Genomic DNA, 16,189 nt, shown 5'->3' with positions numbered 1-16,189 from the left:
TTCGACATGGACAACAATCGAAATTTTCATTTCGAATCGCGCCGGGATGATAATTGCAGTAACGAGGGACCAAATGCGATCTGTGCTTGTCGAGCCACGCTTCGTCAATTTCTGGCGCGGTGCCGAAGCGATTAATAATCGACATCGACAATTTCACGTTAACAATAACGAGTAAATTATTTCACGGGCTTATCGGGTCCGTTAGTTCCACAGCTCGATCGTGTTCTACGATGAGCCCAAATTGCGAGACGTAAGACGTAAGATGCACCCTGAGAATTTCCGCGTGCAAAAATCCTTTCCGCGTTTTTCGTCTAATTTGATATGTGTGTGTGTGTGTGTGTGTACATTGCAAATCCGAGTGCGTTATCTTAGCTGAGACTTTTCTCACGCATTTCCTGTCGTTTTAAATTACGACATTTAACGATCGGACGTATTAATTTGCAATTTAGCAAATTTTAAATTACGACATTTAACGATCGGACGTATTAATTTGCAATTTAGCACGACTGAGCGTTTCAAATGACGCAGGGGAGACCGGAACTAATCGGCTAAAAGGGTATGTTGGCTAATTTCTGTTGTTTTCTAACGGATTACAGAATCGAACAAGTAGGAATTTCATAACCACCTTTGACATGTTTGAAATCTTTGCTTGCTCGATTCTGCAATCTGTTAAAAAATAGTAGAAACGATCGATTAACCAAATTACCCCTACAGTCAACTAGTACTGCTCTCCTCTAATCTAAAATGGCAAGAAACATGTAAAAGAGCTTTACAAATAAGTGTGAACATGTATAAACATAGAAATAATTGAAAACTCGCGGATACCCGAATGCTCAGGTAATACCCGAGATACCAGGTACACGAAGTTAACATCGCTACTCTTATAATCGATGGTTAGAGTCAAATATAGAGTTTCTGATAAATTTTTATCTGACTTTAACGGAAGAACGTAGTTCAAAGCTCAATCAAATGCCGTTGAATCGTCTTTTGAGCGAGCGTCGACTAAACTATTCGAACACGGAAAGAAATATTTCGCTGGCACGGCAAATTTCTCAGTTTTTATACTACGGACAACAACAAGATTTGTCGGGACAGCAAAAAGATTTGTTAAGAGTATTAATTGCTATTTGCTGGATATGCGGATAAAGCGAAAAATAACTTGGTCATGCCAACTAAATGTTTTTACGTTAACAATAAAATTATTCCGTCCATGTAAATCTCCTTGCCGTCTGCATAATAACTGAGAAATCCGCTCAACGTCAGCAGAACATTGTTTTGTCCGTGAAGAATTCCCAACTGAAGGGACACACCCGACGATTTGAGATATTTCTTTCCGATATTCCGACTTTGAATCTGAGATACGGAGAACGCACAGACATCAGGTATTGTTTGAATTCTGTGACGTGAACAATTACGAAAGCGGCGTGCCGTTAGCACGAGCGGAGAAATCAAGATAGAGCCGTTAAGAGAGCACGATAACGCGGCCGTTCGATGGCATATTACAATTTTAGTCCCTCGTAGGGTGCTAATTTATTTTAGCCGCATCGACTTTTCCGCGAAAGCATCGATCAAGTTCCATTACAGCTTCCGACGTCCGACGCTCTCGGACACACCCCTTTCGCATTCGCCCTTAAGCATATAATATCGTTACCTATCCCCGCGGGCCGACAACGGGTTACTACGGAGTTGCGGGAAGAACGACCAGTTTCGGGCTGAGCAGTGTGAAATTTATCGTTATTCTAAGAGATATCGTGACTTTCTTCGATTAATTAAAACATAACGCACAACGCACGAGTTCTCAAAGAAGAAGAAGAAGAAGAAGAAGAGATGCGACGATCAGGGGAAGCGACGTTAAGAAATATTTACCAATTTCCCAACGTTGACTTACAATTTCGCGAAGATGCTTCATGACGCGACAGACATATTTCACGTGGAATCGACGATATCGATTTCCGCAAATCACGTCGCCTCCCTCTCGGGTGATTTTTCTCACGACCGACGCCCACGATTGTTAAACGACGTCGAACGTCGGATTCGTTTTCCCGATTATCAGGACCGCGATGGAACGAGGAATCCGCGCGCGAGACGCCCGACTCGGCGAGGGATCGGCTCGAAAAACGGCGTGAAAAACACAGCCGATGCTTCCTCGAGCCGGCGACGATTTGAGATCACTCACGTGTCTTACCACCGCGCCGCCATCTTATCCGTCCGCCATGCCAAGTCCGACCCCCACCACTGACATCCGTCTCTCTCGCGAACGTTCGTTACCGCGATGAGAGAAGCTTCCGGATTAGCAGCTGGAGATAACACGGACGAATGAAAGATACCGATGCATGAAACTCGGCGGGCCGATTTCGCAACTGCGAACTACGTGACGCGCGCTAAGTCGTCTCTTCATAACGGCCTGAGAGTTTCTCTCTCTCTCTCTCTCTCTCTGTCTTTCTATCTTGCGCGTGCGAAGGTTAACACTACTAACATGCGCGGAGCAATGAATCTCGGCGTCACGCCGAGAATGATTCGTTCTCGCGTCGCGTCGCAACTCGATGAGTCACGGTCCGCTTTCGAGCACGTTATCGAGGTCCGCGCCGATTTTCGAGACTCGAGGCGGTGGTGGCCTCGATTCGATTTCGCGAAAACGTACAATGTCCCGGGCGAATAAATGAAGGAGGGAGAGGCACAGGCAGGCGCATCAGACGGGATGGGACATCCGCGACGCGTAATATTTTCATCTTCTGCAGAGGGATATAAGAATTTTTCGACGTATCTCATATCTTCGCCTTCCTTCCTTCACGTCGACTCGACGGGTCGTCGCACGGATCTCAAGATGGAGGATCACCATATGCAATATGCAGGTATCTGATAATTAACACGACACTTCGTGAGCAACGTTGAGAACTGGGAAAAAGTCCTCGAATGTTCTGTGATTTCCGTGAAATTCATCGGGGAAACTAATTGCAGGGAAAATCGGGGAACGCGCGGCGACACGAGGAGGGAGAGGAGGCACCACAGCCTCTAGGAACAAGGTTTGTTTACAACCTCTTCGCGGGCACAGCCTGCGGAACAGGTTTTTGGAGAGCGTACTTTTAGCATCCATTTATCTCCCTCGAGTTTAATTCATAAAATTCTTCTTTTCCAGTCCACTTCTTCAACTCCGGTTATCGGTGTCCCGATGTTCCCGCCGGAGGAAAATTCGAACCCCGAATTCATTGGAAAATAAATGCGGCGGAAAACGAGCACGCTGTAAACACACGCATACGCGAGAAACTGAGATAGAGATAGGGAGGAGAGGAGGGAGGGGGAAAAAAAGAGAGAGAAAGAGAGAGATCGTCTCATTCTCCCCAAGGAGAACTCTGTTATTTCGCAAACGCGACCTTGCCTTCCTGGAACGCGAGTGCGTCCTTGGACACGGAGGTCATCGGCTCGTAGAGGAACTCTCGCTTGTCCGTCGTTGCCGCCGCCGTCGTAGCTCACCTTGGCGAATGTCGATGATCGATACGATCGTCGAATTTCGCGTTCTGAGTCTCGCGATATCCGCAGGACGGCGGCGGCGACGAGAGCGCCGGCGTCGACCGGTGGCAGCCAGACGACACGGCCAATTTTCAGGTAGTTCTTATGTTGACAGGAGCTGTTAGTTCGCGCATGGGCCAACATCGGTAACCAAACTAGAGGATTGTTCTATTTAACGACGTATCTACATTTTTTTCCACGAATCTTTCGGTCCTTCGTGACCCGATTTATCCTCCTCCTCTCCGTATCCCCCATTAAATTTAACTTCTTTTGATACAGCATAATGCGCTCTTCATTCCAATAGCGTCGAATATGATAAGAAAATACTATATGATATCACATTTAACAAAGCATATTAACCTTAATCATGCGCACTGGGGTCGTTACGGACCCCAGCCGGCTCATATTTTCACTGCTTTTCCCCTTATACTTTCAATAAAATAAAAGATTCCGGTGAAAAAGACACTCGCGAGCGATCATTCTATTCTACAGACTTCAAAGTATATACACGACATCTTATACATTTTTACCAGCACTTTTACAAACTTGCGACAAACGGGGACACAAGTGACTTGCATGTCAGATTAAGGTACCAAAAAAGAAGTGAGCACGATTAGGGTTAAATAACTGATACGTAGCTGATACGTAGAAAATGTCACATCGTTGGACGAAAAATCGAGTAAGTCAGAGACGAAAGTCGAAATACGGGCGGATGGAAGAGTCGTCAAGGTTTCGAGCCAAGGTGTCAACATCCAAAGAGTACATCAACGTATCGGGACGCCGTTTGGACGTCTTCGCAATATCCTCCGGATAGCGTTCGCGGCTCTGCCTCTGAATAAAGCTACGTGCACGCGTGTCCACGGATGTTCCGCAAGACGCACCGCATCCCAAAGAGGGACAGGTATCTACAAAAGAAGAAGGGACGGCGGGACATCCGCGGCATGCGTGAATGTGTACGCGGCTCGAGGAGAGGCCGCGTATCTACTAGCGAATGTCGCGCGACGGCCACCTATTTTTACGGCTGATCGGCGGAGAAGCACCGGCCGACTACTCGTCATGGAGAGATATCCAATCGCAGAGATCGCCTTCCTAGGGACACCACCTAAGTCCTAGTCTACGATAGACGCTTGGAACCTTAAGAAATTGGCCAATAACAATCGAAGATTTCAGCCATAGAAGAACGATCGATCGTGATCGGTGAATTTCTTAAGGCTCGGAGCTTAAATTCTCAGTCGCAGACCCCGCCTTTAACGACGACGTCCGTCGAGAGTTCGTCTCTCGAAAACGACCTTCCCCCGTTGGATATCGGATATCGCACCGGCTGCATGCAGCAGCCGTGAATCCCGCCGGTTACTTCGTGCCATTTTTATCGGTTCGGCGGCATTTTCGGACGCGTCGTCGCGTCGGTGGACCACAATGAGTATGTGACTCGTGCGTTCGAAAATAGAGAGGCGCCGCTCCTCGTTGGCCCGCTCGAGAAACCCGTGCGCGCCCGACAGCGACCGTGCAGACGCAGACGACTACCGAGAGACGACGATGACGACGCTTATCATTATCCGCCTTATCGGCTGAGAATTACGTAAGCACCGAGTCGCGTCGCCCACGTCATTCGTAGTCAGGGGCTTCGTGGGTGCGCGAACGAGGGTACGGATCGGGAGAACGCGAGGGCTCTTCGTGACGTGATCGAGCGCGTTCGCGGAATTACACACATATACACACACACACATAGGTGCGGAAGAAAGTTAGATTTCTCCAGGGATATTTAAAATATCGAAACATGCTTGTGTGTGTGTGTGTGAATCAAATATGCATAATTGTAATACAAAGATGCCGAGCGAAAATTGTTCGATGCAACACGTTGAAGAAATTTTAGGATTAATGAATAAATTTTAGGAGTGATGTGTGTGTGTGTCGATTTCAATACGAGAAAGGGGGAGGGGGGTAGATATAGAGAAAAGTTTCGAGCAATCATACGGAACTTCTATCGGTAACCTTCGCGGTTCCGGTCACGGTTGAACGCGCGCAAGATCGCGAATTTCCAAGCGGCGATGAAAAACGCGAGATACCAAGCAGGAAAAACGCATCTCGCGGGGCCCGTTCGCTCATATTATGCTAAGCATGACAGACGCAATTTTCCCAAGCAATTGGGTCTAATTGCTCCACTTTCGCAATTCAGGGAATACGCTGGGAATAGGATTCGGCCGAAAGTGAATCATCTGGAGCACCGGGAGTCGGACTATCTCGCGTCTGCTCGCGATGGTAAATCGCGTCGGAGCGTGCAGAAATCGAACGTTCGGATTGCAAAGGTAAACGAGAGCGTGGGGAAAGTTCCTCGACGTCGCGTGACAGTCGACTCGCTGAGAATCCGAGCGGCCAAACTCGTGTAATTCCGCGGAGCTCCGCGTATATAAGTCCGTTTTTCTTTCTCTTTTTTCCTTTCTTCTCATGCACGTCTCTCCGTTGGCCGGCGAGCAACGAGCGAGCGAACGGCGCCGCGGGGTTTCGCGGCGATCAACGGCGTACCTACCTACTGCGCAGATTCCGTGTCACGCGGTTGCCTCTACGTCGCGCGGAAAACTCCGGCGGGGCCGTTCGCGCGCTCTTTCTCCGCGCGAGTGCGCGGCCGAAAACGGTCGCGCGCGCGCCTCCGCGACGACGACGCGTATTTTTCCTTTTCTCCTCTCCTCAATTCCGCTCAGGTATTCGTGGATCTCTCTCTTACCTGCATCTCGCGTCTCCCAGGGTTTTCAGCGGCGTCCCGTCCTCTCGCGCTTCTCTTTCGTCCGCACGGATCTGTCATCTCTCTCTCACCCGGGGGGCACCTCTCGCTCACTCGACGCGCCTCCTCGCGACGATCGTCGCACGCCCTCCCGTGTTATTATTCCCCGCACTATCACTGTACCGCGAAATCGTCGGGATGCCGCGTGTCCCCTCGCGACAACAACGCGGTCCTTCCCCGCCGGCCGAGCCATGTCGCCTGACGATTACTCGATTCGTGCCGTTTTCGTCTTTTTCACTCTCGATGGGCCGACTTTTCAGGCGGCGAGGACGCGACGATCGCGGCGAGAAGGCGCAAAACGCTTCGCACGGCCGATGCGCAGCACGACTGACTCGCGTGCGCAGAAGCGAGGAGCGCGGCCGACAGACGCAGTTCGAGCCGAGACTAGAGAGAGCGGTGGTAGCGGCGGCGGCGGCGACGACGGCCGGCAGCGACGTTGGCACACGCAGTGTCGCGGCCTCTCTCGTATTACACACTGGGTGGCCCGGCTTAGCGCAAAGTGCGGTTAAAATGGCCGCGAATGAAGTATCTCTCTCTCTCCTCCTCGCCACGCGTCATTTATCCTCGTCCAACGACTCGGTACCGTCTCGTAGTTTACGTTAACGGCACCGCGTGCTCGCTCGCGTTCGCGGAACTACGTCGTGAACTAGCCGTAGGGCAGATATACGCGAAGAGGCGAGTAAGGATGCGCGCGCGCGTGTAGCAGAGAGAGGGAGACACGACGATGTACATAACACGCAGTAAATAGCGGTAGACACGCGCGAGAAGCCGCGTGCAACTACGGCATGAGCGAGAGAGAGAAGGAGCGGAGTACCTCGGCACGCAGCGCGCGAGTCGACCGAACGCTTCTCGAGGATGCGAGCGCGGCCAACGCCGCGGCCGGCCAGCGCCGAAACTAAGAGAGTAAATAGCGGGTCGACGACGGTGAACTGGTGTGCGCGGGACGGCGGGAAGAAAGGGAGGCAACGTTCTCGAGCGCGTCGGCCGAGCGAGAAACGCGAAGAGGGGCGGGTAGGGCAGACATCTCGAGAGTGCGTCGGGCCAAGTGCGCGAGTGTCGTCACATCCGGTATTCGGGGTGGCGCTGTACCGGCCCGAGACTGTGTATGTGTGCGCGCACGTACGTGCGTGCGCGCCGCGATAAAAGCGACCGTCGCGCGCACACGTAACCGACGCTCGTGTGCGCTCCCGCGGGCAGGGTGAGGGGGGCCGAGTCGCGGCGTAATACGGCGGCGACGACGACGATGACAACGCGCCGACGGGAAATGATGTTTTGCGGATCGCCGGCGGAATCGCGCGTCTTTACTCGCCGCGTTGGTTATATCGATAGGTGGTGCCGAGCGTAATAAGCGAAGAACGCGATATTTACGATGCCGACGATATTGGATGCGTTGATCCCGAAAGGTCAAGAAACGGATGCACGCCGTGAATAGCGTGATCGCGCGTTCGGAGAGCCGGGTAAACACGCGCTGCGAGGACACATCCGTTTTCCTCGGAATCTCCGGTATCGCTGCTTATCACTCCGAAGTGAAGTAGAGAAGAAGAAAGCGAAATACTAACGGGGAAGGAGGATGTCGGAACGGAGAACGAGATGTTGGGAGAAATCGCCGAAAAAGGATCGTTCATTCGGAAATTATTTCTGCACTGGGACAGATTATAGTTATTTTTGGACTCAGCTAGACCCATTTTGTGACTTGAGAAAGAAATCAATAGTAGTAACATGCAAGGTTATTTATTATTGGTACCGGCAATACTAGAAAAATAGTTCTCCTGGCTATAATTCTTTCACTATGATGGTTATAGTTACAAATATTAAATTTTTTTTTCTCGATCTATAATGATCGGTTTTAATCGTATAGCAGATAAAAACTGTAGTTAAAAGAAACTTCTTTCTTTCCTTTCATTTTTTCCGTGGATTTATTCGGTTCCCTTCACGGAAAAAAAATTTGAGAAAAAGCCGGAATTTTCCTTTAATTTTTCCACGTTTTCCTCGATTTCTTTCGCGGAAAATGGAAAAAAAACCCGTGGTTTTTTCCGAACTTTTAAAACTATATTAAAAACTCGTAGCATCCAGGAAAAACTATGATTATATTATTTTATGAGCTCGATAAGAATTATTTGTTGATTCATAGGCAAGAGTCGTTAGCCGAGAATGAAAATGATGATGATTATTACATGTTGGCCTGATGAATGGTCGTGGGCACGTCTCGGAATTAGCTTTAGCAAAGATGCGACGCGGGCGTTCCAGAATCATAGCCCCGTGTACGATATCCCATCGGTCCTCGATGACGTGCGTCGGCACGCCTGCTCGTTTGACGTTCGGACGACCGCGCGGAAATTCATTTCCTCGTGGACGCCACCAGTTATTATTATTCTTGATAAACGACCTCGGCTGCGTTCTCAGCTTCTACGTAGATAGGTAACGTGACGCGTGACGTAGACGTTGCGAGTCGCGACAGACGTCACGCGTCCTCGTGGCGACTAGCGCGATTCACGCGTAATTGAACTTTCTCGCCGAAACTGCGATCGACGAGTCGAGAGATTCGGGGGCACCGTTTTGTCACGATTAGCACGCCGGGAGTTACGAGTCGCGGCGGCCGGTGTATCGGTGAACGAACGATCGATTCAATATCGTTTCCCCGCTAAGTAGGATGTCATTATAATCCCGGGTTCGGATAAAACGTCCATTAAACATTCAACACTAAGCCTACAAAAATTTCACCTATCTGAAGGTGACGAATGTCAACGGAAATTATCTATGCCTCAAATTGAAAGTTTATCAAAGCAAGCTCCTCCACCTGAAATTAGCTTTTATACTAAGCTAATTTCAGATAACTTGCTCCGGTCAAAATTTCAATTTCAGACTTGATTGCGAAGATGCATAATGCTGAAAATTTAAAAGCTGAAAGAAACAATTACCCTCCCCGAAACTTTCGCCAAGGCAAAATCGTCTGTAAATACTTCGGAGAATCTGCTGTTACAAAATAATGCGATAGAAGTGAGACATTCTCTATGTGTGTATGTGTACGTATTTGCCTGCTTTTTCGTCACGCGCGTGACATGACGTTTGTCTCGCGACAATACATGTGCATCACGATATCGCTATTTGGTGACACTCGCGGCTGCGATATGCCAATGTCGACCGGACAGAAAGTTTTCCCGGCACTTCGCTCGACAACGAAGAGTTTCCCTTTCACTCACATTCGTCTTAGACATTCGTTTTTCGAAGTTCGCCGGCACTTTTGCCGTAATCTGATTCGCGCCAACCTTGCCGTGCGGAATCAAATCATTATCGAGAAAATTATCAAGCAGAATCAACTCACGATCGAGATGATCGAGATTATCTTCACCCGACGAAATATCCCCGACTCTCCGAAAGACACTTGAAATTTAATCCGAAGAAAAAAAACAAAGGAGGGGTAATTCGTGCTGAAAAATTCTCTCTCGGTTGGATCATCCGTGAGTAAAGATGGTGTTTTTTCACGATACACATACGAGGGGAAGGAAAAACCGGTTTCGTCGTTACTCATTGCGAGAATGAATCAGAAATTTTCTCAAAACCCCATCCGAGTGATTCGTAATCTTGATTCCGGCGAACTTGAAAACCTGATGAATCTATAGTGAAATGATATACTACGAGGGAATGACTCGACCTATGCGTAAGATTACGTTCCGGCCAGTGTGCGACGGATGAAAGGAACGTTTCCGGGTATAGTTCGATGATTCAAACAGCGAACTGAATCTCTTGGTTGCGCTAATAATCGAAATCGTTGCCGGATGACAAAGGAATGGCTGGAGAGTGACTGGACAACGGTGTGCCGTATTAGCGATATCATTTAGCCGACGACTGCGATCTCTCCTGTTCCCAATGAGACACGAGACTGTTTCGAATGCTTGAATGCCCCAGCTACTCGCTCAGAACGCTTTCGATAGTAACTCGGTCATTATATCAAATGTAATTATAATAACGCACGACCAAGTCCGGCCAAATTGTACGAACGATCAACTCGGACCGCTCGGGAGGGAGATCAAAGGAGCCATCGAGCAGTTTTCGCTCGCTCGGGAGCGAGACATCGAGATGTCATTTCTCGATCTGTCGTCCCTCGAGTTTCGCTACGTTTCTCGATCGCTCGTGCGCTACATTTTGTTAATCAATCCACCACGGTAAAGACGTTAGTATCGCGGCATTATCNGGGGGGGGGGGGGATTCTCACGCGTGCCGCTAATGATTCCCCTTATCTGCGGTGTACGTATACTCCTCTCATCGTGACGTGAGAATGAATCGCGCGATAACGTCACGCCTACGCGTTGAAGATTCCACGTATATTTGACGACAGCGCCGTTGTAGGCGCCGTTGTAGGTGACGTTCACCGCGACGTACCGTCGTACGTACGTCCGACGACGACTCGTGGTCGTCGGAGAAAAGCTCGAAGCTCGTATTCAGCGACAACTATGTCCGTAGGAAAACCGATCAAGCGGAAACGGCAAAATATTCACTCGACATTGCGGGCCCGGAATAAAAGAAGAATCTCCCATTTCCCCGGTCTCTTTCTTCTCTCTTTCATCGAGTCGATTATTCGTCTCTCTCCTATCTGCGACGTCGCTTCCCCGGGAATATTCATCCGCGGTATCCCCGAGAAACGAACTCGCGAGTCCGGATTTTGTGCGAAGCGTTTCCGAACGCGTCGCTGATGATCGCCGTGACCGACTGCGCGCGGCGGACTCGCTGCTTTTCGGCGGTGCGGGGAGGGAGTCACGACGAAAAGTCATGAACGGGCCCCGCATGGAGGACAACGACGACGGCCGAGCGGAAAGGAAACGAGTATTTTTAGCGGTTACACATTGTTGTTGACCGCTTCTGGCGACATTGAATCGCGCTCTCGCGCTGGCCAGCGCGAACGGTTTAAACGTTGCGATCTCGCGCGTCACGAACGCGACTGATCTCTCACGCGGTACTCCGATGTACACGGATCGCAGATCAGGAATCGCTGAATGAGACTTCTTTTTCAGAGCGGGACGGACGGAATTCGAGAATTCGCGCGCGTGACGTCGGGCAAAATTGCATCGCCTTCCTTCCGCCTTCGGACGCGATTTTCGTGCAGAGTCAATGAAACGGTAAAGTTCAGTTGATGCAATGATAATTTGCATACGCGCGCAATTCTCTCTTTTTATGACCAGAAGATGCTTCCCGTTACACAACAACATTCAATCGCGTCAAATGAAATCGACGTGAGACCTACACCGAGAGAACAAAACGGTTAATCCCGCTGAAAAAAATTGTAGGCACTCTCGGTGCCGACCATATTTTTTGTTGTTGTCCTGACAAAAAGTAAATAAGTTTGGCACGGGGAGGGAAAATTGTTTGAATAAACGTGATAAGCGAATGAGCGAACCGCGTTTTTGTCGAGGGAAGCGGAATTCCCAGTTCTAAGTGCCGAATTTGATTCATAGGAATTCTGTTTTCTCCAATCAAAACAGGTAAATCTGTTCACTGTCACCATTAATGTAACCAAGTCTTTTCTCCGTGTAAGATTATTATTTTTGATGATATAATAAAACTCGTTACAGAATGATACTCCCGACTATAATCGTCTCATCGCGCAGAATTACAGTTGCAAATGCCAAGCATACTTTTCCAGGGTGCGGAATCTCATGATTTTTGCACGATAAGGTTTTTCAAATTTCTCATCTCGCCCGCATTTGACAAGCGCACACCGCGTACTTTAACCACAGGTGTGCGATCGCGGAAAGCGGGTGTGACTTAACGCGCGTGCGAGAAGCTATCGAAAGGGACGCGAGCGCGCGTATTAAATACGCATAGAGCGCGGTGATGCATCGAGCGCGAACAACGCCTGCTTCGTTGCGTTTTGTGCCTCGTGACACGGCTGACCTTACCGCACAGTACGGTTCATAGCACCACGAAGCGGGTCGCGACCGTTTTCTCAGATAACGAATTCATTCACAACGCGCGACGACGATTCAAGCCCGAGCGGAATCGGCACGCGCGACCTTATACCGTACGAATAAATAAAGCCCGTGGAGCCGAGAACGGCCGCTGATATCTGACGATGGAAAATATCGACATTCCGACGTCAGCGACGATATTACAAACGAGGGATATAGATACCGATGTTGAAAGTGAGTATCGATAAACGATGCGCTGATAAGGCGCGCGCGGCCACGAGGAGTGACTTTTCTGTAAATCGTTTGCAAACGATCGAGGTTTCTCATTTCTATAATTAGTCAAGTGGATTTCTGAAATCATTAATCCATAATTAATTAAATCGCTTAAATATCATATCACATCCGTGAATGTGACGATCCGTGATGATAAGCTCGGAAATAATTGCGTTGGGTTCCTTTCCCTTCCTGTTTCAAAATTGGTTGCTTCCAATTACTTATTATTATTAATGTCGTTTTAGCATTGACGCTTTCTAACGATACTCGTCGTAGCGTCGGGGCCGTGTCAAAGGATGTTTCAGAGGAATTGATACTCTCGAACGGTTATTTTCTATTCTCCGCGCGTGATTTCATTTTGCAATTATTAAGTTGCAAGTGTGCGTCATGCGAGATACATGAACGAAGACGAGACGTAAGGGGATAGCATATAAAATAAAGAAAAGCNAAAAAAAAAAAAAAAGAAAAAAAGGGGGGGGGGGGGGAGGGGAGTACATCGTGTGTCTGGTGTCTGTACGGTGGTGGAGTAGGAAGAAAAAGGAAAGAGAGAACGGTCGATGTGACCTAAATAACACCAACTCCCACGTACACAACGCGACCATTGCACTCGCTTTCAACGTTACGCGGACAACCGCGCCGAGATTGTCGTTTATAAGTTGCTAAATAGGCCCGGTGAAAGCTCACACCAAGCGAAAAACGTAATAAAAAGAAAAATATGCGACACGACAAAACACAAGAATTACAACGTATAACGCGAGATGGGGGATCAATTCGAAAGTCGAGGGTCCGAAAAGAAGCGAGTCCGATTCTGAGCACAACACGCTCCGGTATAAGGAGAATCAGCTTTTCAGATACACAATTTGTAGGGAAATCCTCCTGAAAGTTCAGACATCTCGACAGAGATTCAATTCGATCTGCTTGTATTTTCTAACTCCTATTTTTCTGGCATAACGAATTTTTACAGATGCAGCGTTAATGAAAGATTATGGGAAACGAAGGTAATTGTGCGAAGAATCTAATAAAGCATTTTGTCTAGAGAAAGTTTAGATCTCTTGCGAAAACCGGTGGATTCTACTGGATCGAGAATTTAGTGTTTATTCAGTACGATATTAATCACATATTCGTAATCGATAGAAATTACCTTATAATATGCATCAAGCACGTTTCAGCGTTACTTATTTTTCTCTCTGACGATATATTTCTGATTTTTCTTTCATTCGTCTCCGTCATCTATACGCATAGTTTTTTATGCTCTGTCTCGACAGATTTGTTTCCTCGTTAATAAATAAATAAAGAGAGTAAATTTCTCCGCTTGACGGTTCGCTACTCACATTTTCCAAACGACGAAATCACGCTCCCGGCGGATTCGACAATCCAAAAAATCTGTCTACTTTGAAGAAGACTTACCTGTAACAAAAAATAAAAGAATGTTGGTTTAGTGGTTGTGTAAAAGTTAAAGTAAATAAATGTCGGTAATATTAGCGTGTTCTCTTCCCGCATATATTATGCAAAACGCACAAAAAAAAAAGAAAACGAAGGCTCGTTAATAAGCTCCCGGTAAAAAGTAGTCGAGTCATTGTGCGGAGAAATGAATAGAGGGATCATTCGCTCGTTATTAATGCCATCGACTATTTATGAAGGCTTTTCTTTTTCGCACCTCCGCCAATCATATTCACGAAAGATCACCGATTTGGCAGAAGGCGTCTTTGGCATCGGCATCGCTGTGTTCTACGTGCCAGCTTGCCGCGAGCAGGACAATGATCTCGCACGTCATTGCCCGATATCCCGAATATCCTTTGATTCTTTTCCGGAAGATCCCGTCATCTTAGATCGTGACAAAGTCATTTTCCGGATACATCTTCACGTCGACCTAACTCGCAGGAATTTTGAGCGTGTCTCCTCATTTCTGACGTCACTAGGACTATGGACTCACAGAGAGAGGAACCACGAGCCTCGACAGCTCGGAACGGGAAAATCCGGAGAGGAGAATGCTGATGAATCGGCGCTTTCGCCGATGTAACACATCCGCGTGAAAAATAATAATTAACGAGGAATTATTTTCGCGCGAGCTGCAATAATAAATCGCGCGCGTCTCATCGCTTCCGCATTGATGTTCTACGGTGGGTAAATATCGGGGGACTTTCGATCGCTTGCGAACAAGCGAACGAGATTAAACCGCCGATCGAGAATAAGTTTCATCTCGTAAACGTTGTGCGCTATGGATGAATTCGCTCATTAAGGACACCCCGAGTAAGTATACACGCAGGAAAGCATCCGAAGGCACACGGCGTCTGTCACCTGGCGCTACACGCTCCTCTTGGCGCACCTCCTGACTCACTCGATAATCACACGACGCTCGCCGTCATCCTCATTATGAGTCATCGTCATCGTCTCGAGCAAGGAGTCCGATCATCCTCGCGGCATTGTCGGTTAATTATGCATAGAGAATAATCCCTACCCCGTCGCTAATTTAAAACTCCGTGCGATCCTGCCGAAATGATCGACCCGAGGAACGTTTGATCTCGCGAATTCGATATCGAGAGATTAACTTAGCTCGGGTCGACGGCGGCGAAATTACGTTGAAATAAAGACGAGGAAATGCACCCGTGAAATAACACTCGCAATCGACCGAGTTAGATTCGTGAAACGCTCCGGAAATTTGCCCTTTGGCTCCGATGAGTACAATAAAGTAAAGGCACGTGAAGTGAAGTGAAATTAACGTGACGAAATTACCCAGTTGAAAAGTAGGTGTCGCGTTAATTTTACGGCTGATTATCGATTACCCGAGCAAAGGGACACTTTTATGTTCGATCGATCGCAAGTATCACCTCACGGACATACCTATTTTAACGTTTTACGGACACATTTACCTTTAACATACTTGGAAAAAATTTTGAATACTCATCCTCCTCGGTTCTGACGTCGGTCGAGCAAGATGGCCGCGATGAGAAGACAGAAGCCGTAACTTCCGGCTGTTTGCGGACTTTGCTCTGAGAAATTATTCATCGGCGCTTAAACGATTCGACTTGATTTCCGAATCGAGGGTTAATTTTTCCTCCTAAAGAGAGTCCAGTGGGATTCGCGACAGGCGGATGAACATTTCAGCGGGATCACGGAGCGTCAATGCGCAAAAGTGCACCGACTCTATTATATCGTTTGCCCCGCGGATTCACAGGGGAGAGGAAGCCGAACGGTTCGCGAGGAAAGTTTAACGCGCAACCGGAGGGTTGAGCGGAGTCGTCGGAGGCGCGACGGAGTGAGAGAGGCCTACGGAGAGAAAACGAGAGTAGTAAACGCGATACGCACAGAGTAGGAGAAGAAACGGAGAAGAAAAAGATGGAGACAGGGAGGCTTAAGCAGGGGGCAGCAGGTGATGCGCCAGGTGGAGGACGACGGCGCGTGCGCCGTTTTGCCCCCCGCTTTCCGGTCACGTGCCCGGACTCCAACCCTCGTCCCATCTCTCCTCGCGGTACTCTCTTTTTCCTTCGGTTTCTTCCTTCTTCTTCTTCCTTTTTTTCTTCCCCCCGGAGCCGCCGACTAAGATACTTCGGCACTTTCGTTCGCCGCGCGGCATAATAAGTGGCAGTACGTGAAAGATGTAAATACGCCACTACGTAACGAACGGCCACGCGACACTGTTAACGGTTCGCTAACTTCGCGGCGAGTCGAATCTTCTCTCTCTCTCTCTCTCTCTCTCTCTCTCTCTCTCTCTCTCTCTCTCTCTCTC

At 48.5% G+C, this 16,189-nt stretch overlaps 1 protein-coding gene across 4 annotated transcripts in view; it reads right to left on the bottom strand.

The window, feature by feature from the left end:
• LOC106745461 (serine/threonine-protein phosphatase 4 regulatory subunit 1-like) overlaps positions 1 to 16,189 on the bottom strand; it is a 148,194-nt gene that overhangs the window by 84,497 nt on the left and 47,508 nt on the right. Inside the window, exon 1 of one of the 4 annotated variants that reach the window (XM_014621077.1) lies at positions 6,230 to 7,069. The exons of 1 other annotated variant lie outside the window; for it this stretch is intronic. In XM_014621077.1, coding sequence (XP_014476563.1) covers positions 6,230 to 6,307 — 78 coding nt within the window. In that variant the 5' untranslated portion in view covers positions 6,308 to 7,069. Of the gene's footprint in view, positions 1 to 6,229; positions 7,070 to 16,189 lie in introns of those variants that run through there. 2 more of the 4 variants (XM_014621076.1, XM_014621079.1) reach the window with 2 other exon arrangements.

The sequence above is a fragment of the Dinoponera quadriceps genome, unplaced genomic scaffold (genome assembly GCF_001313825.1).
Source record: "Dinoponera quadriceps isolate SergipeBrazil2010 unplaced genomic scaffold, ASM131382v1 scaffold1280, whole genome shotgun sequence".
Taxonomy (NCBI): domain Eukaryota; kingdom Metazoa; phylum Arthropoda; class Insecta; order Hymenoptera; family Formicidae; genus Dinoponera; species Dinoponera quadriceps.
Note: the sequence above shows the minus strand (reverse complement) of the source record. Positions and strands in the feature narration are given on the sequence as shown.